At 49.7% G+C, this 25,000-nt stretch overlaps 2 protein-coding genes across 3 annotated transcripts in view; one reads left to right on the top strand and one right to left on the bottom strand.

Annotated features, from left to right (window-relative positions):
- Window positions 1-25,000, bottom strand: part of LOC123766495 (ras association domain-containing protein 10) — a 266,095-nt gene that overhangs the window by 208,480 nt on the left and 32,615 nt on the right. The window lies entirely within an intron of this gene.
- On the top strand, window positions 7,656-8,489 carry LOC123766375 (splicing factor 3A subunit 2-like). Its single transcript, XM_045755434.2, has one exon. It carries the CDS (start codon window positions 7,656-7,658, stop codon window positions 8,487-8,489), a length of 834 nt encoding a protein of 277 aa, XP_045611390.2.

The raw sequence follows: 25,000 nt of genomic DNA, 5'->3' as shown, positions 1-25,000 counted from the left end.
TAAACCTGGATGAAAGACTGCGGGAACACGGCAGGAAATCTAGGGGAGACTTGCAGGTGAACACCTCCCCTGTCCCTGATGTTTTAAGTGCTCGTGGGAGTGTCCCTGATGTCTTTAAGTGCTCGTGGGAGTGTCCCTGATGTTTTAAGTGCTCGTGGGAGTGTCCCTGATGTCTTTAAGTGCTCGTGGGAGTGTCCCTGATGTTTTAAGTGCTCGTGGGAGTGTCCCTGATGTCTTTAAGTGCTCGTGGGAGTGTCCCTGATGTCTTTAAGTGCTCGTGGGAGTGTCCCTGATGTCTTTAAGTGCTCGTGGGAGTGTCCCTGATGTTTTAAGTGCTCGTGGGAGTGTCCCTGATGTCTTTAAGTGCTCGTGGGAGTGTCCCTGATGTCTTTAAGTGCTCGTGGGAGTGTCCCTGATGTCTTTAAGTGCTCGTGGGAGTGTCCCTGATGTTCTAAGTGCTCGTGGGAGTGTCCCTGATGTCTTTAAGTGCTCGTGGGAGTGTCCCTGATGTCTTCAAGTGCTCGTGGGAGTGTCCCTGATGTCTTCAAGTGCTCGTGGGAGTGTCCCTGATGTCTTCAAGTGCTCGTGGGAGTGTCCATGATGTCTTTAAGTGCTCGTGGGAGTGTCCCTGATGTTTTAAGTGCTCGTGGGAGTGTCCCTGATGTCTTTAAGTGCTCGTGGGAGTGTCCCTGATGTCTTTAAGTGCTCGTGGGAGTGTCCCTGATGTCTTTAAGTGCTCGTGGGAGTGTCCCTGATGTCTTTAAGTGCTCGTGGGAGTGTCCCTGATGTCTTTAAGTGCTCGTGGGAGTGTCCCTGATGTCTTCAAGTGCTCGTGGGAGTGTCCCTGATGTCTTTAAGTGCTCGTGGGAGTGTCTCTGATGTCTTTAAGTGCTCGTGGGAGTGTCCCTGATGTCTTTAAGTGCTCGTGGGAGTGTCCCTGATGTCTTTAAGTGCTCGTGGGAGTGTCCCTGATGTCTTCAAGTGCTCGTGGGAGTGTCCCTGATGTCTTTAAGTGCTCGTGGGAGTGTCCCTGATGTCTTTAAGTGCTCGTGGGAGTGTCCCTGATGTCTTTAAGTGCTCGTGGGAGTGTCCCTGATGTCTTCAAGTGCTCGTGGGAGTGTCCCTGATGTCTTTAAGTGCTCGTGGGAGTGTCCCTGATGTCTTTAAGTGCTCGTGGGAGTGTCCCTGATGTCTTTAAGTGCTCGTGGGAGTGTCCCTAACGCCTTTAAGTGCTCGTGGGAGAGTCCCTGATGCCTTTAAGTGCTCGTGGGAGTGTCCCTGACGCCTTTAAGTGCTCGTGGGAGTGTCCCTGATGTCTTTAAGTGCTCGTGGGAGTGTCCCTGATGTCTTTAAGTGCTCGTGGGAGTGTCCCCTAACGCCTCCAAGTGCTTTGGAAGTGTAATGTGATATCTGAAAGTAATTGGATAACTCCATGACGCTTCGAAATACTTGGTTGGTGGTAGGGCGTGTCGGGAGACTTGTGACCTGAGCCTGGCTGCCTTCTATTCCAGGGAAGGCAGCCAGCCACACCACTAGCAGACAACAGGGAAGGCAGCCAGCCACACCACTAGCAGACAACAGGGAAGGCAGCCAGCCACACCACTAGCAGACAACAGGGAAGGCAGCCAGCCACACCACTAGCAGACAACAGGGAAGGCAGCCAGCCACACCACTAGCAGACAACAGGGAAGGCTGCCAGCCACACCACTAGCAGACAACAGGGAAGGCAGCCAGCCACACCACTAGCAGACAACAGGGAAGGCAGCCAGCCACACCACTAGCAGACAACAGGGAAGGCAGCCAGCCACACCACTAGCAGACAACAGGGAAGGCAGCCAGCCACACCACTAGCAGACAACAGGGAAGGCAGCCAGCCACACCACTAGCAGACAACAGGGAAGGCAGCCAGCCACACCACTAGCAGACAACAGGGAAGGCAGCCAGCCACACCACTAGCAGACAACAGGGAAGGCAGCCAGCCACACCACTAGCAGACAACAGGGAAGGCAGCCAGCCACACCACTAGCAGACAACAGGGAAGGCAGCCAGCCACACCACTAGCAGACAACAGGGAAGGCAGCCAGCCACACCACTAGCAGACAACAGGGAAGGCAGCCAGCCACACCACTAGCAGACAACAGGGAAGGCAGCCAGCCACACCACTAGCAGACAACAGGGAAGGCAGCCAGCCACACCACTAGCAGACAACAGGGAAGGCAGCCAGCCACACCACTAGCAGACAACAGGGAAGGCAGCCAGCCACACCACTAGCAGACAACAGGGAAGGCAGCCAGCCACACCACTAGCAGACAACAGGGAAGGCAGCCAGCCACACCACTAGCAGACAACAGGGAAGGCAGCCAGCCACACCACTAGCAGACAACAGGGAAGGAAGCCAGCCACACCACTAGCAGACAACAGGGAAGGCAGCCAGCCACACCACTAGCAGACAACAGGGAAGGCAGCCAGCCACACCACTAGCAGACAACAGGGAAGGCAGCCAGCCACACCACTAGCAGACAACAGGGAAGGCAGCCAGCCACACCACTAGCAGACAACAGGGAAGGCAGCCAGCCACACCACTAGCAGACAACAGGGAAGGCAGCCAGCCACACCACTAGCAGACAACAGGGAAGGCAGCCAGCCACACCACTAGCAGACAACAGGGAAGGCAGCCACCCACACCACTAGCAGACAACAGGGAAGGCAGCCAGCCACACCACTAGCAGACAACAGGGAAGGCAGCCACCCACACCACTAGCAGACAACAGGGAAGGCAGCCAGCCACACCACTAGCAGACAACAGGGAAGGCAGCCAGCCACACCACTAGCAGACAACAGGGAAGGCAGCCAGCCACACCACTAGCAGACAACAGGGAAGGCAGCCACCCACACCACTAGCAGACAACAGGGAAGGCAGCCACCCACACCACTAGCAGACAACAGGGAAGGCAGCCAGCCACACCACTAGCAGACAACAGGGAAGGCAGCCACCCACACCACCACCAACAGAGGATAAAGGACAGACTCCCAGGGCGTCGGATCCTGTCCCTCTGCCACACCCATCCACCTTGAAAGGTGATAATCCAATCTTAAGTCCAATTTAGTGGAATGTACTCAAGGAGGGGGGGGGGGGAGGGGGGAGGTATGAGGAACAATGTTTGTTTGTTGTGGCTGGGGCTCCTCCCTCACGTCCCTCCTCCTTCAGGCGTGAGGTGAGAGTGAGGTGAAAGTGAGGGAAGTGAGGGGAGAGTGAGGGGAGAGTGAGGCGTGAGGTGAGAGTGAGGTGAAAGTGAGGGAAGTGAGGTGAGATTGAGGGGAGTGAGGTGAGAGTGAGGCGTGAGGTGAGAGTGAGGTGAGAGTGAGGGAAGTGAGGTGAGAGTGAGGCGTGAGGTGAGAGTGAGGTGAGATTGAGGGGAGTGAGGGGAGAGTGAGGCGTGAGGGGAGAGTGAGGTGAGAGTGATGACCACACCCATCCTCCGAATTGACAGTACGATTTAATACTAAGTATAATAAGTACAATTTCTTACTGTCATAAACAGTTCATAATAGCACTTATGGTGCTGTTACATTTACCCAACTCCCTCCCCCTGATTTAATGCTCCTCGTTTTCTGTTAAGACACTCAGAATTTTAGGATGAATTTTTCAATTTCAATTTAAACCACATAAGTTTTAAATATCAAGAATTTTTTTTCAGGTTTATTAAACAATATAGATTTTATACAAAATTTTAAAACATTCTGAGTTACTTTACAATTTATTGATATAGTTTAGTTTTGTTTTATTAGTTTTATAAAACTGTAATATTAATATAGCTATAAGTTAAGTACTAATTGTAATTAAGAAGCAATAAAATTATTATCTTCAAAAACTAAGACGGTTAGGTGAGGTCGTGGTTTTCTATCCAGTTTTTCAGGTAAACTCAAATATTCACAATATATTTGACAGTACGATTTAATACTAAGTGAAAATAAGTACAATTCCTAACTGCTATGAATAGTACATAATTGCACTTATTTGTCTTCATACATTTATCACCCCATTTTTGGAGGACGGGCTGGAGAGTGAGGGTGGCGGGGGCGGATCTCAATACGCCAGAGGGCATGACAACCTTTGACCCCCGAGGGCGGGGTCACCCCACTCACCCCCCTCCCCACCATAGGACAAACTCAATTTCCTTCCCACCCCCAAAGGAAGCACATCCCCCCCCCCCCCACATTTTTTCCCTCCCCCTCTCCCTTTGAGGAGCGGCCAGGGGGCGTTCACTCACCCTGGGGTCACCTTGGGGTCACCTCCCACCTGGTGCCATCCACACCATCATGTAGGACAGGTTAAGTGGCGCAACATGCCACCTCCCAACCACTACAGTCAGGTCTGCCGTGCTTCTAAGCCTTACCTGACTATAGTCTTCCCCTGCAACACGACCCGCGAATCTCCTTTTTTTTTTACTTCCAAGTTGCCAATTACTGCTGAGTGAACAGAGGCGAACAGTTAAGGATCGTCGACGCCCGGAACCCGAACCCATACCAAGACAGCCGCGAGGTGTGTCCTACCCCTGCACCACCAGCCATCCTGTCCTCCTAATAGATATACGTCAAAATGCGACGTTCTAAGTCCAAAAACTGTCGTACTACAAAATGCTCGCGGCTCCCGAAATTGACGTACTGTCCCGTTTTCTGTTTTGAGTCCTCTTATTTGATTTATTTTTTTTTTTATTATTATTTTCTACCACAGACGTGGCCAGACATTTACAATGCTAACCAGCATATATACATTTTCTTCTGTCCTCCATGGACAGGGTTAGAGATGTGTTAAACATATAGTTCAAGGGTTTATTGAACACTCAACCACAGAAGGTGATTCGGTGCTTTTAAAATGCTAAGCTAACCTACATACGTAAATACATAGATACACAGATTTACGTATGCCCTACATAAAGTGTTCGACGTGTCTTTTACATAGTGTCATTAATGTACATTTACAAAGGTGAAATGTAATTCTGATCAGCTTCCATATATACTTTATACCCATACATATACATGCACACACACACACATATACATACATATATACACACACACACATGCATTCACATACATTTGTCTCATTTACTCTGACAGGGTGAGATAGCTGATAAAGAAACTAGTGTGCAATTAAGCACTTAATCACTGAAGGTGCTTTTACAAGCTCAGGTTATATAGTTACATCATATATATACATTGTATGATTGATATATTACATGGTCAATCTTGGATACAAGTCCAATATATCATCAAGTGTTCCAGTACTCATATAGTAACTACAGAGTTCAGCATACCAGGAGGGCGAAAGTCAGTCAGTATGGGACATTCTATAATATAATGTTCAAGAGAGTGCATGTTTTCTCTTTCACAAAGTTGACATATTGTGTACTCGGCATTTGGGTTTTGAGAAAGCTGCCAGATACGTCTATATAGGTAGCCAGGACTGGTAGCCAGGGAGGGTAGACCAGCACCCTACACCACCACCACCACCACCAGCAGTAACTCAACACCAGCGGCACCTGCCCGACCACTGCTGGAAAAGTCTGCTCCTCTCTCTCCACTGCTGCACATCTTGACACCACCACGGAGAGGGATGCGAGGGATAGAAGAGGGAAGGATGGGTTGGAACACAGTCCTGCACACATTAACACTAGATAGATAGAGCCCACTAGGCTCAGGAACCTGTACACCTGTTGATTGACGGTTGAGAGGCGGGACCAAAGAGCCAGAGCTCAACCCCCGCAAGCACAATTAGGCGAGTACAATTAGGTGAGTACAAGGAGGGGGGGGGATGGTCACACCCCATCTCAGCAAACCTTAAAAACAAGGAAGACACATTTTAGCTTGTTCTCACAGACTATAGTGGTGTAGTGGATACAAGTGCGTACCTGCCACCTTGATGGCCAGTGTTCGAGTCCCCTGGTGGGTTGAGTGTCTAAAAAGTTATAAACTTCACAGTCCTAGAGACACTTCAAGATGTCACACCACCAAAAAACAACATTCACTCCAAACATCTGTACCACCTCCGGGCTATTCAAGCCCGTGCCACCCTCTTGACTATGATCAGTGCTATAGTGTCGTCCTGGCTTAGCGCTTTCTCCTCATAATTTACCCCAAGCACAATTAACAAACTATGTCTAAACCATCGACTCATCTCAACCAAGTGACAGTCTTACTACTTAACAAATCTCTATTTCAAGCATCACTCCAGTTATGAAAGACATAACTTATATGTAGTATATCGAACCATTGCACATAATAAATTTGTTTCTTAGAATTCCAAGTACAAACTATCTAAGATACATAAAGATAGAGCCATTCTATAAGATAGAGCCATTCTATTCTGTCTCTAGAATGGTGTCTATCACCATTCCAAATGTAACAAAAGCATCCAGTATGACAAAAAAAAAAAATTAACCCAATTTGAACTGTTCAATTATAGTATATTTTGAGATGATTTCAGGGCTTTAGTGTCCCCGCGGCCCGGTCCTCGACCAGGCCTCCACCCTCAGGAAGCAGCCCGTGACAGCTGACTAACACCCAGGTACCTATTTTGCTGCTAGGTAACAGGGGCATAGGATGAAACAAACTCTGCCCATTGTTTCTCGCCGGCGCCCGGGATTGAACCCGGGACCACAGGATCACAAGTCCAGCGTGCTGTCCGCTCGGCCGACCGGCTCCCTTTCTAGTAGGCTCCGGAACTGGCCAATTATATTGAATTAGTTGATGAAATAGTTAATTAAGACTCAACTCATCATTGCAGTGGAAATGACGCCGCGGAACTTTCACTAAGTGCAACAAAACACGAGCTATGAGACGCACTTGGAACAATAACCCAGGGCCCGGCGCTCCCCACAAAATTGCACTAAACTGTAAGACTATTCCCGGTTATGGGGGCCCCCGGGCCCATTGTCTTGGACCCCTCCTGCGCCAGAAACACCCCCCCCCCCTCCCCCCCCACTCGTCAGCCGGAACCCCATGCAGCTTGCAGAGTGAAACTGGTGATGAGGAATGTCAGTGACATAACAATAACTTAGCCAGGATAGTCCTAGTCTGAATCACCCTGGAAACACAAACCGAAACTGTCTCTATTTTCCGCTTGTTACAACTTGTAATAAAGTTGTTACATCTTGACTTAACGTGTTTATGACGTATTAGAACATTGTTACAACTTGCTATATTGGTTGTTATAACTGGTTAGGAGGTGTTAAAACTTGTTCGAACGTTGTACCAACGTCGTAGTTTTGGTGTGTGTTTGGCGGGAATAGACCTTGTCTGGATAGTCCTAGTCTGGATAGACCTTGTCTGGATTCTTATCTTGTAATATTCCCCCTAGGTCTATAGGCCTATGTTTACTCCAGGGTGTCTGGTGGCGCAGCGGTGACGCACTCGCCTCACGAGCCCCGGCACGGGAGGATGATTGACTGGGCACCAACCATTAATCCTGTAGTCATTGGGAATACAAGTACAGTAAGGGTTATTATGAGCTGAGGGAAGGGAAAGCTCTCAGCCTGCTAACGGCAGCTAGAAGCCCCGTGGTGAGGGTCAGTCAGAACTGAGGACCCCATCCGACGGTCCAGGACCCCATCCGACGCCCCAGGACCCCACCCGACGGTCCAGGACGCCACCCGATGGTCCAGGACCCCATCCGACGGCCCCGGGACCCCACCCGACGGCCCCGAGACCCCACCCGACGGTCCGAGACCCCACCCGACGGTCCGGGACCCCACCCGACGGCCCCGAGACCCCACCCGACGGCCCGGGACCCCATCCGACGGCCCCGGGACCCCACCCGACGGCCCCGGGACCCCACCCGACGGCCCCGGGACCCCACCCGACGGCCCGGGACCCCACCCGACGGTCCGGGACCCCACCCGACGGCCCCGAGACCCCACCCGACGGTCCGGGACCCCACCCGACGGCCCCGAGACCCCACCCGACGGCCCCGGGACCCCACCCGACGGTCCGGGACCCCACCCGACGGCCCCGAGACCCCACCCGACGGCCCCGGGACCCCACCCGACGGTCCGGGACCCCACCCGACGGCCCCGGGACCCCACCCGACGGCCCCGAGACCCCACCCGACGGCCCCGGGACCCCACCCGACGGTCCGGGACCCCACCCGACGGCCCCGAGACCCCACCCGACGGCCCCGGGACCCCACCCGACGGCCCGAGACCCCACCCGACGGTCCGGGACCCCACCCGACGGCCCCGAGACCCCACCCGACGGCCCCGAGACCCCACCCGACGGTCCGGGACCCCATCCGACGGCCCCGGGACCCCATCCGACGGCCCCGGGACCTCATCCGACGGCCCCGGGACCCCATCCGACAGCCCCGGAACCCCACCCGACGGCCCGGGACCCCATCCGACGGCCCGGGACCCCACCCGACGGCTCGGGACCCCATCCGACGCCTCGGGACTCCACCCGACGGCCCCGGGACCCCATCCGACGGCCCATAACATCCTTCGACTAGGTGACACAAGGTGCCAAGAGTGCCACCTACGTCAAATTCTCCCCCACCACCTACCCCCCTCCCTCACCCCCACCACCTGCCCCCTCCCTCACCCCCCCCCCTTCCCCCTTCCTCACATAACCTTTGGAGTAAAATTGTCACGTTTTCTCATTTGTGAGGAGTGATGTTTACGGCGGGGTGAGGAACGTGCTAGATGTGGAGGGGGGGGGGGGGTGCTGCCGACCCTCCAACACTACCCCCACTCCGCCCCACGATCCCCACTCCACCCCACAACCCCCACTCCACCCCACAACCACGAACATGGGGACACAGGTGGAAACTGAGTACCCAAATGAGCCACAGGGACGTTAGAAAGAACTTTTTCAGTGTCAGAGTAGTTAATAAATGGAATGCATTAGGCAGTGATGTGGTGGAGGCTGACTTCATACACAGCTTTAAATGTAGATATGATAGAGCCCAATAGGCTCAGGAACCCGTACACCAGTTGATTGACAGTTGAGGCGGGACCAAAGAGCCAAAGCTCAACCCCCGCAAGCACAACTAGGTGAGTACACACACACACAGTACTCCTGCGTGTATTACCACCAACGTCTCGGTCCACCCGGAGGAAGCATTATGAGGAGTAAGCGCTAAGCCAGTTGGACCATATATACGGGTCACATGGAAGGGATGTGAGAACGGCTGGGGGGGGGGGGGAAGGATTGGTGCCCAACCACTTGGACCATCAGGGATCGAACGCCGACCTGCATGATGTGAGATGGTCGCTGAAACACACATTAACCTACCAATGTGTTAACAACCAGTGCACCAATCACTGCTGGTTGAGCGTTAGCGAATAGTCAAGTCAAGGTGTTAAACCTCTTGTGACTTGTTGAGAGTCACACGAGGTGACTTGTTGAGAGTCACACGAGGTGACTTGTTGAGTCACACGAGGTGACTTGTTGAGTCACACGAGGTGACTTGTTGAGAGTCACACGAGGTGACTTGTTCAGCGGGACCGGCGGGGCTGTGACAACTCAGATTTCAGGGACCGCAAGGAACAGCATCCACCTGAGGTGAGATGACGGGGGTAATACGACCCCTGCCCCCCCCCCCCACCAACCTCACGCCTACATGTCTTCCACAAGTATCCTACACCTCCCCCGCCCACACCCGACCTCCGCAAGGCTAGCTAGCGGGCCCTGCTGGTGGGTCTACACCTCACCGCCCGGTAGTCACTGTTAGGTAGGCACTATTCTTCTTCTTCCCTGTGTTACTCCTCCTCCTCCTCCTCTTCTTCCTCCTCCTACTCTTTTTCCTCCTCTTCCTCTTCTTCCTCCTCCTGCTCTTCTTCCTCCTGCTCTTCTTCCTTCTCTTCCTCTTCTTCCTCCTCCTGCTCTTCTTCCTCCTGCTCTTCTTCCTTCTCTTCCTCTTCTTCCTCCTCCTCTTCCTCTTCCTCCCCCCCCCCCCCGAGGAGGAGGTAAGGAGCACATGGGAGAGGGTAAAGAGTACTTTCGTCGTCGTTGTTGTTATAGATTCAGCTACTGGGAACAAAAAGTTACAAGTAGCACGGTCTATGGTGATCCCGTAGTGGACTTACCTGGCACAGGAACGGGGCTGTCGGTACTTTCGTGTGGAGTTGTTGCTATAAACTACGGCTTTCTCGAGGCGGCTCCTATGATCGTTTTATCTGGAGATGAGTCCGGATTTATTAAACTTTTATCCGGCCGTGGCCCGCGCTGAAGAGATGGGGGGGGGAGGTTATGTATTTTTTCATAATAGCTTAAACCGTGTTATCCTGAGATTATTGTCTGTTAGTTTGGACGGTAATAGACGGGTCCAACCTGGTTATCTTGAGATGATTTCGGGGCTCTAGCGTCCCCGCGGCCCGGTCCTCGACCAGGCCTCCACCCCCAGGAAGCAGCCTGTGGCAGCTGACTAGCTCCCAGGTACCTATTTTACTGCTAGGTAACAGGGGCATAGGGTGAAAAAAGAAACTCTGCCCACTTGTTTCTGCCTCCACCGGGGATCGAACCCTGAACCTCAGGACTACGAAACCCAAGCGATGTCCACTCAGCTGTCAGGCCCCTTTGAAATAAGTCTGGTTTGATGAAATAAGTCTGGTCCAGTTAGACTTGAGTGGTGGTCATGCCTCTGCAGAACTTTGTCCACCACCGGGTTCGATCCCCGGTGCAGGCGGAAACAAATAGGCAGAGTTTCTTTCACCCTGATGCTCCTGTTCACCTAGCAGTATATAGGTACCTGGGAGTTAGACAGCTGCTACGGGCTGCTTCCTGGAGATGTGTAACAAAAAGGAGGCCCTGGTCGAGGACCGGGCCGCGGGCACACTAAGCCCCGAAATCACCTCAAGATAACCACTTACGAGCGCGTCGGTTCTCCAATTCCAGCCCCGCTCCTGTGCCAGGTAAGTCCATCACGGGCTCACCATAGCCCGTGCTACTTGGAACTCTTAGTTCCCAGTAGCTGAATCTTAAACAACAACAACAAGAAGCGTCGGTTCCTGCACCACTGGGGTTCGAGCCCCCAGTGAGGACTCTAGGGGGAGAGGGGGGCGAGGGATCTTAAGACCTATACTAAATTCTCTCCGCCTGGGAAAGTGCCGTGCTCAACTCCCTCCCCCTTGAGCAAACATTCTTCAAGCTGTACAAACATCTCTCTCTTGAGAAGCTTTCTTCTCCAGTGTGTTCCTTGAATGGCGCCACCAACTCCTGTCTTGCTTGATGGGGGCGAGCAGGAGCCGTATGGGGCGGGGGGGACGTCGTGGGGAGGTGGGGGAAGAGGTCGTTGTGGGGGGGAAGTAGGGACGGGAGGAATAAATTTAAAGATAATACATTTTGAACGCCAAAATACCCCCGGGTTTAATTGCTGGGTGATTCACGGGCGCCAGTCAGTGCTTGAGGCGAGAGCGTGGGGGAGGAGGAGCGGCAGCAGGACACCGCATGTGGGTGGGCGTCGCCTGGCACTGAGGGAGCGGTGACCAGGTGGGCAGCAGACCCGAGGCGGCGGCGCGGTCAGGCACCCGAGTCCGGCCTCGCGATTGGTGGGTTGCCGCGGCGGTGGGCGTGGCTATGCTGGGCGGTTAAACTAATATTAGGAGACGCCACTCCGCTCTCGACCGCCTGCGTGCACGCACGCCTCGCGCACGCACAGATACGCATAAAAAAAAAGAAAAAAGATAGCATGAATTAAAGGATACCCGCCCGGTTCCCACACCTATCCGCGATTAAGCACCACTTTCTCGCTCTTTATATAGGAATTTGGAACGTAATGATTCCGACACTTGGAACACATTGCTCTGTAAATCATATGGAACCAAGGTATTTTTTTTGTGTCTCTATCCGATATGAAATTACAGGGTCAAAAGCCACATGCAGATTGGATGACACAGTTCAGTTTCCAGGCGTCTGGAAGCACGAGTACCGTCCTTAAAGCCATTTTCTGGGTCATGGTAATGCCACCTGACAAGTGACAGCTCGTGTGTCAAGGCTCACCATTTTTGTGAATGGTTGTGACGAGATAATAGTTATAGGTAGGGTATAGAGGGGGATGGGCAGGGGGGCAGGGTTCAGGGGGGGGGCAGTGTCAGCCACCTGGGGCCTTGTTGATGATCTCTACCCCCTCCCTCACCACTTCCCCCCCCCTCTCATACCACTATAGCCTCTAGTACATGGTGTCTGATACCACTGCCCTCTTATACATGGTAGAGGTCAGCAGTACCAGTACTAGCAGCAGCAGCAGCAGCAGCAGCAGCAGTACCAGTACCAGCAGCAGGAGGTACATGTTAGTTGTTGCAGAGCCTTCCCAGCGCCACCACACCCACCTACATGTCCCAGCTCTGACTCACATAAAACGATCTTAAGCAACGTCTTACTCCACTTAGGCTTTGTGAGACAACATTCCTTCCACCACGCAACATCCGCCAGTACTGAAGGCGCCACCACACCCACACAGTCTCCCCTGTCTCCACCCACCACCCACAGGCAGGCCTCCACCCACCACCCACAGGCAGGCCTCCACCCACCACCCACAGGCAGCTCTCCACCCACCACCCACAGGCAGGCCTCCACCCACCACCCACCACCCACAGGCAGGCCTCCACCCACCACCCACCACCCACAGGCAGGCCTCCACCCACCACCCACAGGCAGGTCTCCACCCACCACCCACAGGCAGGCCTCCACCCACCACCCACAGGCAGGCCTCCACCCACCACCCACAGGCAGCTCTCCACCCACAACCCACAAGCAGGCCTCCACCCACCACCCACAAGCAGTTCTCCACCCACCACCCACAGGCAGGCCTCCACCCACCACCCTCTAACATTAATTCCAGATCTAGGGATTAATCCCTGGGCTTGGGGAACTTCCCCAAAAGGCTGTAAATAATGACAGCTGTAGAACAGTCTGAAATGCAAACTGTCATTAGGAAGGCGTGACCTAGTCACCAACAAGGCTAGGGGGGGGGGGGTAGTGATTGAGTCAGTGAATGGGGCAGACCAGAGGGCGAAGGTGGCCGCCTGTGTAACCTGAATAAGCCGGCCGTCATTCACACACAATAGTCCGGCTTACAAAGGTCTCGAGTAAGGAGAGGGAAAGGCTCCCTGCAAGGGGGCTACCAATGTGGGACATCAGATATGGGGGCTACCAATGTGGGACATCAGATATGGGGGCTACCAATGTGGGACATGATATGGGGGCTACCAATGTGGGACATCAGATATGGGGGCTACCAATGTGGGGCATCAGATATGGGGGCTACCAATGTGGGGCATCAGATATGGGGGCTACCAATGTGGGACATCAGATATGGGGGCTACCAATGTGGGACATGATATGGGGGCTACCAATGTGGGACATCAGATATGGGGGCTACCAATGTGGGGCATCAGATATGGGGGCTACCAATGTGGGGCATCAGATATGGGGGCTACCAATGTGGGACATCAGTTATGGGGGCTACCAATGTGGGACATCAGTTATGGGGGCTACCAATGTGGGACATCAGATATGGGGGCTACCAGTGAAGACTATCGGATATAGGTCAGCGATAAGGGCTGCCTTAATCGGTAGCTTTTGTGGTAGGGGAAGGTTTGGGGGCCCCCCCCCCCGCCTCAACCAGCGTCGTGGGGGTACCTGGGAGCAGTTACCACTGGGGACTACCACGGTGTACCTGCTACTCTTACTACTTGATGCTATCTCTCTCTCTTGGGTACTAGTTACACGGGGGCCCTACCAGGACCAGCAAGTACTACACACAAGCTATGGAGACAAGGGCGAAGGGAACCATCAGGGGAAAGCTTCTTTTTGTTTCAGATTTAGCTACTCAGAACGAAGCGTCCATCACCCACTAACTCATTGCCCCGACCAACACCCACACATCGTGTCAGCAAGGCGGACAGCCCGCCTGGTGTCAGCAAGGCGGACAGCCCGCCTGGTGTCAGCAAGGCGGACAGCCCGCCTGGTGTCAGCAAGGCGGACAGCCCGCCTGGGTGTCAGCAAGGCGGACAGCCCGCCTGGGTGTCAGCAAGGCGGACAGCCCGCCTGGTGTTAGCAAGGCGGACAGCCCGCCTGGTGTCAGCAAGGCGGACAGCCCGCCTGGTGTCAGCAAGGCGGACAGCCCGCCTGGGTGTCAGCAAGGCGGACAGCCCGCCTGGGTGTCAGCAAGGCGGACAGCCCGCCTGGTGTCAGCAAGGCGGACAGCCCGCCTGGGTGTCAGCAAGGCGGACAGCCCGCCTGGTGTCAGCAAGGCGGACAGCCCGCCTGGGTGTCAGCAAGGCGGACAGCCCGCCTGGTGTCAGCAAGGCGGACAGCCAGCCTGGTGTCAGCAAGGCGGACAGCCCGCCTGGTGTCAGCAAGGCGGACAGCCCGCCTGGTGTCAGCAAGGCGGACAGCCAGCCTGGTGTCAGCAAGGCGGACAGCCCGCCTGGTGTCAGCAAGGCGGACAGCCCGCCAGCTTTCATACCTCTCACTGTATTTCCCACTTCTATACTTCCCTTCACCTATGCCTCTCCTTCCTCTTTACTCCCCCCCCCCCCACAAAAAAAGCTGCAATGGCCCACAAAAGGCCTTTTTTTAAAGTTTCCCAGGATAAAGTGCCGCACTGACAGAAGCATCGCGTCTCGTTTCCAATCTCGCACATTCTCCATGCCGGTGGCTGAGCGGACAGAACACTGGACGCGTGATCCTGTGGTCCCGGGGTTCGATCCCGGGCGCCGGCAAGAAACAATGGGCAGTTTCTTTCACCCTGATGCCCCTGTTATCTAGCAGTAAATAGGTACCTGGGAGTTAGTCAGCTGTCACTGGCTGCTTCCTGGGGGTGGAAGCCTGGTTGAGGACCGGGCCGCGGGGACACTAAAGCCCCGAAATCATCTCAAGATCTCAAGATGATCCCCCTATTTTCCACCCCAATTATAAAGTAGCGAGCCTCACCACCCAATATTTTGATGCCCCCAAGACAGGAAGCATGTTGTTGTTGTTGTTTAAGATTCAGCTACTGGGAACAAAAAGTTCCAATTAGCACGGGCTATGGTGAGCCCGTAGTGGACTTACCTGGCACAGGAGCGGGGCTGTAACAAGTAGCACGGGCTATGGTGAGCCCGTAGTGGACTTACCTGGCACAGGAGCGGGGGCTGTGCAGGAAGCAGCTGAGGTCCACTCAAGTATCTAAACTACGACACCTGGGGCCAAATTCACGAAAGCACTTACGCAAGCACTTACGAACATGTACATCGTTTCTCAATCTTTGGCGGCTTTGTTTTCAATTATTAAACAGGTAATGAACTCCGAAGCACCAGGTGTCTGTTTATAACAATAACAACAGTTTATTGGCAAGTTTTCATGCTTGTAAACTTTTTAATAAATGTAACCAAAGCCGTCAAAGATTGAGGAAAGATGTACACGTTCGTAAGTGCTTGCGTAACTGCTTCGTGAATCTGGCCCCTGACTACTGCCCGAGAGGCTGTGTATATGCAACAAAAGTCCCACAGATTAAGTGTCATGCAAGAGCAACCCGCATACACTTACACAGTGACGCAAAGTATTTGAATATTTCTGCAGCCACAGTTTTCATTTCATCAACATAGTGTCAGCAGGCGGTGCTAACTCCCTGAGGTACTTGTAGCAGAGCCTAGGCCTAGCAGGTACTAATTGTAGCCTAGTTATCTGCTAACTAGCGTCTTCTTTCTAGACGTTAGCAGGGGTAACGTCTGGCCGTTAGCATGTCTCAGCAGGGTCTCCAGGCCAGCTCCAGCAAGACATGTTACCGTGTGAAGATGGGGGCTACACCATCACCCCAACACTTGATGCACGCCCCAACACTCGGGTTTACAATGTTCGATAGTAGTCTTAGACAGAGCAAATTATATATCCGCAAATTCCTGTATTTGGAGCTATAACAACGAGGTTGTTGACAACGTACAGACAAACAATTTAGATAATGTTTGGATCAGGCAGACATAAATCTCAGATAAAATTCAACATGAGGTCATATCGAGGGGAACAACATCCTGTAGCCTAACATAGCCACGAAGCTTATGTCTAACGTATGAAACGCTCTTAGTCTATCTCCTATCCTTCTGCCAAAAACTGACTAGTAACACGCAGGTCTTTGGATCACTAAATCAAGCATATCCGAGTCTCTTCATGCCACAACCAACTCCTTCACGCCAAGCCGTAAAAGAGCAGGCCACCCTTGCAGTCAGGTTTGGGTGATCTGACACAAGCGCCAAGACCCCCTTCGTCGTGGTCTCCAGCTCTTGTACCCGACGTTTTTGTTATCAGAAACCAAGAGCTGTACACACTTGTAGACGATTGGAACGTTCCTTGTGGGGTTCACTCCCACTCCTGCGACACACCGAGGGGTTCCCGCTCTTTCTGTCACGTTTTTATCAAGACCAGTTTTTGTTCCGATGTTTAAACGTGTAAATTGTCAATGTTAATTTTACTAACCCCCGATAAGCTTGGTCGACGGGTCGTCCAACACTCCTGGTATGGTCGACGGGTCGTCCAACACTCCTGGTATGGTCGACGGGTCGTCCAACACTCCTGGTATGGTCGACGGGTCGTCCAACACTCCTGGTATGGTCGACGGGTCGTCCAACACTCCTGGTATGGTCGACGGGTCGTCCAACACTCCTGGTATAATTACTGGCTGCTGGTATGGTCGACGTATCGTCCAACACTCCTGGTATAAACGTCTTTCCCGCTGAAGATGAGGCATCACTAATGCCTCCGCTCAAGGTCGGAACTCCTGCCACCCCTCACCCCTCACTCCTCACCCCTCACTCCTCATCCCTCACTCCTCACTCCTCACCCCTCACCAGGCCACATAACCATGCACCTCTTTCCTGTTACCCTTCACCTTGTGCGCCAAGAGATATTTTTTGTTCCCTTTACGTTCGCTTCGTCCAAATACGGGAGATGACTTGGAAGAAGGAGGAGAGGTATGCGAACATCTTGGTTAACACTCACGGGATCTGACCTACAGCAACATGTCGGCCTTGAACCACATCGCTAATACGATATCGCTGGCGCCCTCTCCGCCCAAGAGTCCGACGCGTCACTAAATGGGTTTACGACCCAACTTGCGCCTCCACTCTGCCCTCCACTCTCCAGTAATTGGGTCCTCGCTGCCGAGTTTAACGATGGTGTTAGAAGACTCGCTTTTAGCCCAACTTTACGGCTGGATTCAGCAATCAAATTTATATACAAGTTAAATGCGGTAAATACTTGTTGCGATAACGAGGCTAATTAGCGGTAGGGGTTCACGCCTGGCGACCGCTCTACACGGGAGACATCTCCCGTCACGCAGGGTACAGTCGCACCTCCACAGATCTCCAGTATCAGCTCTTGATACTGGTAATGGCTCAAAAGGGAGACCACTTACGGGCTATTCATGCCCGTGCCACCTTTTGGGTGGCTTAATCTTTATCAATCAATCAATCGACCGCTCTACTCTCGTCCACGGCCAGACGGAACCCGTCCTACTAACACAACAACGCATTTTCACGTATACTTTACCTAAGGCCAAAAACTGTCGTACTAGAAAATGGTCGCGGCTCGCGAAATTGACGTACTCTCCCGTTTTCTGTTTTGGGTCCTCTGGTAGGTTAGGATAAGGGCACTTTAGTACGACAGTTTGTTGACGTTGAGAAACCTTAGGAGGACGGGCTGACGACCACTGTAACCTCCCCCCTCCCCCCCTCCATGCCTCGCCCCACAACCCCCCCCCTCCCCCCTCCATGCCTCGCCCCACGACCCCCCCCTCCCCCTCCACGCCTCGCCCCACGACCCCCCCCCCCTCACCTTCTCTCTCACTCACCTACTGGTTATAGAGCCAATGAGTTGATGGCTAATTGTAAATCCCGAATACTCACGAGTCAAACCACTCAAAGAGAGGCCCTCAGCTGGAGCCTTACCCATGAGTCCAGGTCAGCCGTGACCCCCACAGCCGTGGTGGGTCAGAGGCAGCAGCAGCAGCAGCCCACGCCTACCCACTCACATGACTCAGCCCTGTGTGCAGGCCACAGGCGGAGCCCCACTCTTCTTGTTGTTGTTGTTTTAGATTTAGCTACTCTGAACTAAAATGTCCATGTAGCACGGGCTATGGTGATCCCGTAATTGAGTTCGGTTATGCATGATAACCTTGGTACTGTGATATTTGGGTTAGAGTTTTAAATGGCGGTGGGGTTTCCTCCTTTTGCCCTGTTTCTTTTCCGCTTCTGTTTTAGCGCACTGGTTTTGTCTTGTTTTAATAACATTATCTTGGTTGTGGATATAGACGCACAGTGTTCACTAGTGTGGCCCATTCTTACACTGCTTTTCTAACCATTGTAGTCGCTGTGGAATTTGCACCTGATGCAGCTGCTCTCCTTGGATGAATGTTGAGTTTGATGCGCAGGGCTTCAGTTGCTTCACATTCCAGTAAGTAATGCAATAGAGGCGTCTCTGCTTCTGTTCCACAGATATGACACTTTAACTATTGGGCTTATTACCTCCCAGCAACACTTGTAGCCAAGTCTGAGTCTGTGTATTACCTCCCAGCAACACTTGTAACCAAGTCTGAGTCTGTGTATTACCTCCCAGCAACACTTGTAACCAAGTCTGAGTCTGTGTATTACCTCCCAGCAACACTTGTAACCAAGTCTGAGTCTGTGTATTACCTCCCAGCAACACTTGTAACCAAGTCTGAGTCTGTGTATTACCTCCCAGCAGCACTTGTAACCAAGTCTGAGTCTGTGTATTACCTCCCAGCAGCACTTGTAGCCAAGTCTGAGTCTGTGTATTACCTCCCAGCAACACTTGTAGCCAAGTCTGAGTCTGTGTATTACCTCCCAGCAGCACTTGTAGCCAAGTCTGAGTCTGTGTATTACCTCCCAGCAACACTTGTAGCCAAGTCTGAGTCTGTGTATTACCTCCCAGCAGCACTTGTAGCCAAGTCTGAGTCTGTGTATTACCTCCCAGCAACACTTGTAGCCAAGTCTGAGTCTGTGTATTACCTCCCAGCAACACTTGTAGCCAAGTCTGAGTCTGTGTATGGCTACTACAATGTCTCTGGATATCTTTTAACAAGGCATGAAAGAGTAGTACCCAGCGGCTTGTTCGTACCATATCGCAGTGATCTTCCTTCCGCTACTGTGGCTCTGTGGCGACTTTTGATAGTTGGGAGTATTTTCTTCTTGATTTGTTCCTTATCAGATCTACTTTGAAATTATTAATAGTTTGCTTGCACAAGTTGCTGCTTTAGTTCATTCCAGATTCCCACTACTCTCATACTAAATTAAAACTAACATCTCTATGACTCATCTAAGTTTCCAGCTTTCATCCATGCCCCCTTGTTCCGGTGGTATTCATCCATGCCCCCTTGTTCCGGTGGTATTCATCCATGCCCCCGTGTTCCGGTGGTATTCATCCATGCCCCCTTGTTCCGGTGGTATTCATCCATGCCCCCTTGTTCCGGTGGTATTCATCCATGCCCCCTTGTTCCGGTGGTATTCATCCATGCCCCCTTGTTCCGGTGGTATTCATCCATGCCCCCTTGTTCCGGTGGTATTCATCCATGCCCCCTTGTTCCGGTGGTATTCATCCATGCCCCCTTGTTCCGGTGGTATTCATCCATGCCCCCTTGTTCCGGTGGTATTCATCCATGCCCCCTTGTTCCGGTGGTATTCATCCATGCCCCCTTGTTCCGGTGGTATTCATCCATGCCCCCTTGTTCCGGTGGTATTCATCCATGCCCCCTTGTTCCGGTGGTATTCATCCATGCCCCCTTGTTCCGGTGGTATTCATCCATGCCCCCTTGTTCCGGTGGTATTCATCCATGCCCCCGTGTTCCGGTGGTATTCATCCATGCCCCCTTGTTCCGGTGGTATTCATCCATGCCCCCGTGTTCCGGTGGTATTCAGTGTGAACATTTCGTCTATTTCCACTTTATGAATACCTTTAAGTATTTTGTATGTCTCTATCGTATCTTCCCGCTCCCTCCTTTTCTCAAGTGTCGTAAGGTTCAGTTCCTTCAGTCGCTCTTCATATCCCATGCCTCGCAACTCTGGGTCCAGCCTCGTCAAGAACTTCTGAACCTTTTCCAGTTTCCTTAGATGTTTCTTCAGGTGGGGACTTTACAATGGTGCGGCATACTCTATGACTGGCCTCACGTAGGCAGTGTAAAGTGCTCTAAATGCCTCCGCACTTAGGTTTCTGAATAATGTTCAAACTTTTGGTAGCATAGAGTAAGCTGCTGTCGTTATTCTATTTATCCTACAGTCTCAGGAGTTAGATTAGGTGTTACGTCCACTCCCAGGTCTCTTTCTCGAATCGTCACAGGAAGGTAGGTATCCTTTCATTGTGGACTGTACCTTTGGTCTCCTGGTACCTAGTCCCAGTTCCCTAACTTTACACTTACTCGTGTTGATCTCCAGTAGTGTATATATGTGTGTGTGTGTGTGTGTGTGTGTGTGTGTGTGTGTGTGTGTGTGTGTGTGTGTGTGTGTGTGTGTGTGTGTGTGTGTATATGTGTGTGTGTTACCACCAGGCTGTTGTGGAGGGGCGTAGCTAGTTGGTGCCAGAAGACATATATGGCGCGCACTATAAATAAATACGTTGGTCTCTACCAGTGATTCACCTCAAAATATTGTTTTGTGATATTTTTTACATTAGTCACCCCTCTGAATTAGCATTCTCACAAAGACATATAAATATATATAATCAAAGAGTGAAATATTCAATCTGTGGTCTATAATGACAGTACTTATTGAGCCAACGTACACAAATGGACAGTTGTACATATAAATATGTTCAACTTATATACATGTATCTATTATCAATATATACATGTATCTGTTATCAGTTATTACGAAACGCGTTCAAGTGTCGCGTCAGACTAGAAATAAAAATGAATTTTGGAGAACTGATTTTTCAATTACCATCGACAGTGAAAAGACACATAAGAAATATTGAGAAAATTCGTGTTAGAATTATTAATCTTACTTTTTCGGTCGTATCTATTATCAATATATACATGTATCTATTTCTTAAGAGAGCTAGGGGCAGTTTATTTAGACCTGAAACAGGTTAGGCAAGACTGGCTATATATATATATATATATATATATATATATATATATATATATATATATATATATATATATATATATATATATATGTGTGTGTGTATATCACGAAAATAAACACGTGATTAAGAATGTGACAATGTCAGATCACGGAGGAAAAATGAAACAGGAAATTTCCTTAAGTACTTTCGTATATTAAATACATCTTCAGAAGGTCCTTCTGAAGATGTATTTAATATACGAAAGTACTTAAGGAAATTTCCTGTTTCATTTTTCCTCCGTGGTCTGACATTGTCATATATATATATATATATATATATATATATATATATATATATATATATATATATATATATATATATATATATATATATATATATATATAAATATATATATATATATATATATATATATATATGTATATATGTCGTACCTAGTAGCCAGAACGCACTTCTCAGCCTACTATGCAAGGCCCGATTTGCCTAATAAGCCAAGTTTTCGTGAATTTATTGTTTTTTGACTACCTAACCTACCTAACCTAACCTAACTTTTTCGGCTACCTAACCTAACCTAACCTATAAAGATAGGTTAGGTTAGGTTAGGTAGGGTTGGTTAGGTTCGGTCATATATCTACGTTAATTTTAACTCCAATAATTTTTTTTACCTCATACATAATGAAATGGGTAACTCTATCATTTCATAAGAAAAAAAATAGAGAAAATATATTAATTCAGGAAAACTTGGCTTATTAGGCAAATCGGGCCTATATATATATATATATATATATATATATATATATATATATATATATATATATATATATATATATATATATATATATATATGTCGTACCTAGTAGCCAGAACGCACTTCTCAGCCAACTATGCAAGGCCCAATTTGCCTAATAAGCAAAGTTTTCATGAATTAATTGTTTTTCCGACTACCTAACCTACCTAACCTAACCTAACCTAACTTTTTCGGCTACCTAACCTAACCTAACCTATAAAGATAGGTTAGGTTAGGTTAGGTAGGGTTGGTTAGGTTCGGTCATATATCTACGTTAATTTTAACTCCAATAAAAAAAATTGACCTCATACATAATGAAATGGGTAGCTTTATCATTTCATAAGAAAAAATTTTGAGAAAATATATTAATTCAGGAAAACTTGGCTTATTAGGCAAATCGGGCCTTGCATAGTAGGCTGAGAAGTGCGTTCTGGCTACTAGGTACGACATATATATATATATATATATATATATATATATATATATATATATATATATATATATATATATATATATATATATATATATATGCGAACAAGCCTGAATGGTCCCCAGGACATATGCAACTGAATATATATAGTTTATATATATATATATATATATATATATATATATATATATATATATATATATATATATATATATATATATATATATAGTCAGTTACCACTCCAATAGTGGGCAATCCGTGTAGAGTATTTCAACAGCAGAATGAGCTCCTTTATAAGCACAAGAGCCATTGTTTGGTAGAATCGATTAACAGTAGTCGTAACTGGCAAGGTATTATTCTATTCTGAGGATGGGTTGAATTATTTGCGCATCAATACACCAATATTGACAGACAAGCTCTTCTAGATGTTAACAGACAAGTCACTATATGGAGCAGCGAGCAACTAGGGACCTAAATGTAAAGCAATTGAGGATTGATTGATTGATGAAGATTAAACCACCCAAAAGGTGGCACGGGCATGAATAGCCCGTAAGTGGTGGCCCTTTTGAGCCATTTCCAGTATCAAGAGGTGATACTGGAGATCTGTGGAGGTGCGACTGTACCCTGCGTGACGGGAGATGTCTCGGGAGATGATGTTGTTGTTGTTAAAGATTTAGCTACTCAGGACGAAGTGTCCATGTAGCACGGGCTATGGTGAGCCCGTAAGGAGATGATGAATCATGATGATCTTTATAATAATAATGAGAAAATCCACTAGGGTTGTGAGGTGGATGCGAACCTGCGACCCCAGCATTGTCAAGCCACATACTCTACCACTATAATAATAATAATAATAATAAGAGTCTTCAGTGCTCTCCAGATGTGGTAAGTCAGCGGGCTTGATAAATGTTTAACTGCTGCTGGACACATTGTGAATTAAAGATTGATGTGTGTGTGGTATGTGTTGATGTCTGTCTGTCTGTCTTGCTCTCACACACACACACACACACACACACACACACACACACACACACACACACACACACACACACATACACACACACACCTGCCTACTGGGTGGAGGCCAGGCAACCCTTCCTCGCATCACCCTAGCCCCTAACCTATATCACAATCTAAGCCTAACAATCTAATCTAGGGATGCGTTACGCTTTGAATAGGCTCCGGTTAGGCAAGGTTAATTTAAGGCCCCCCCCCCCCCGTCTCTCTAAATACTACTCGACCAGTTCGGGACGGCAGCAGCGGGTCGACTCGACCAGCCCGGGACAGCAGCGGCGGGTCGACTCGACCAGCCCGGGACGGCAGCGGCGGGTCGACTCGACCAGCCCGGGACGACAGCGGCGGGTCGACCAGTAGAGAGGTTCGCCCTTGAATACAGCTGATGCAAGAGGTATCTCCCGTCAAGAGGATTTATACCGCTTTCAGTAAGCCATCTCTTTGTAACAACAAATTATAAGTTGACTCCTCCGAAGATCTTTGTTTATGGTTGCCGGGACGTCTTAACCCAAGAGTTATTCATCTTCACTTTCCTGCGACTCATGCACTGTGGGCAGCATCTGGGCGGCGTGTGAACGCCTCTCAGGCCATTGAAGACATCCCCCAGGGGGAACCCAAGCGGAAGAAACACCCTTTCTCCAACACATGAGAAAGAGAAACACATAAGAAAACACAACACTTTCTCCTGGACCAAAGAGCCAGAGCTCAACCCCCGCAAACACAACTAGGTGAGTACATTGTCTTTAGTTCTATGCACTTGGGGGGAAACTTGAATTCCAAGCATGTAGGTCACACCCTAAGGTCACATTCAACCATCTCAAAAGAGGGTTTTAGAATGATGCAGTTCCTTGAAAACCAATGCAGATGATACTCCAGTGATTGGTTGATAATTTCTCCCCTCCTAAGAGTACCAGGAGCTGGAGGAGAATGGGAAGAAGGGAAAAGACACTAAGCCCTGGAAACACAAATCGAAACTGTCTCTATTTTCCGCATATTAAAACTTGTAATAAAGTTGTTACATCTTGGCTTAACGTGTTTATGACGTATTAGAACGTTGTTACAACTTGCTATATTGGTTGTTATAACTGGTTAGGTGGTGGTAAAACTTGTTCGAACGTTGTACCAACGTCGTAGTTTCGGTGTGTGTTTGGCGGGAGACTACATCATGAGAAATTATAGATTTCATAGAATTTCATAGAAATCATAGAATATGATTTATGTATATGAGTGGGATTGGGTGGTTATAGATAGGAGCTGCCTCGTATGGGCCAATAGGCCTTCTGCAGTTGCCTTTGTTCTTATGTTCTTATGTTCTTAATATAAGGCTCGCTCAGTGAGCCACAACGGGCATGTAAGTACTCATCTCAAGTAATATACAACATTCAAATGTCTATCCCGACTTTTCATATAAGTTAAATATCATCGAAACTGGTATTATTATTATTATTATTATTATTATTATTATTATTATTATTATTATTATTATTATTATTATTATTGGTAAACATTTTTTCAATTAGCTGCTATTGAACTCCACACCCCCTCCCCCCCACACAATTCTTCTTTATGAACAATGTGAACACTGGTGGGTGGAGGTTATGAACAGTGTGAACACTGGTGAAGGTTATGAACAATGTGAACACTGGTGGGTTAAGGTTATGAACAGTGTGAACACTGGTGGGTGAAGGTTATGAACAATGTGA

This window comes from Procambarus clarkii, chromosome 62, assembly GCF_040958095.1.
Source record: "Procambarus clarkii isolate CNS0578487 chromosome 62, FALCON_Pclarkii_2.0, whole genome shotgun sequence".
Lineage (NCBI taxonomy): Eukaryota > Metazoa > Arthropoda > Malacostraca > Decapoda > Cambaridae > Procambarus > Procambarus clarkii.
The sequence above is the reverse complement of the archived record's forward strand: the minus strand, read 5'-3'. Positions and strand labels throughout refer to the sequence as shown.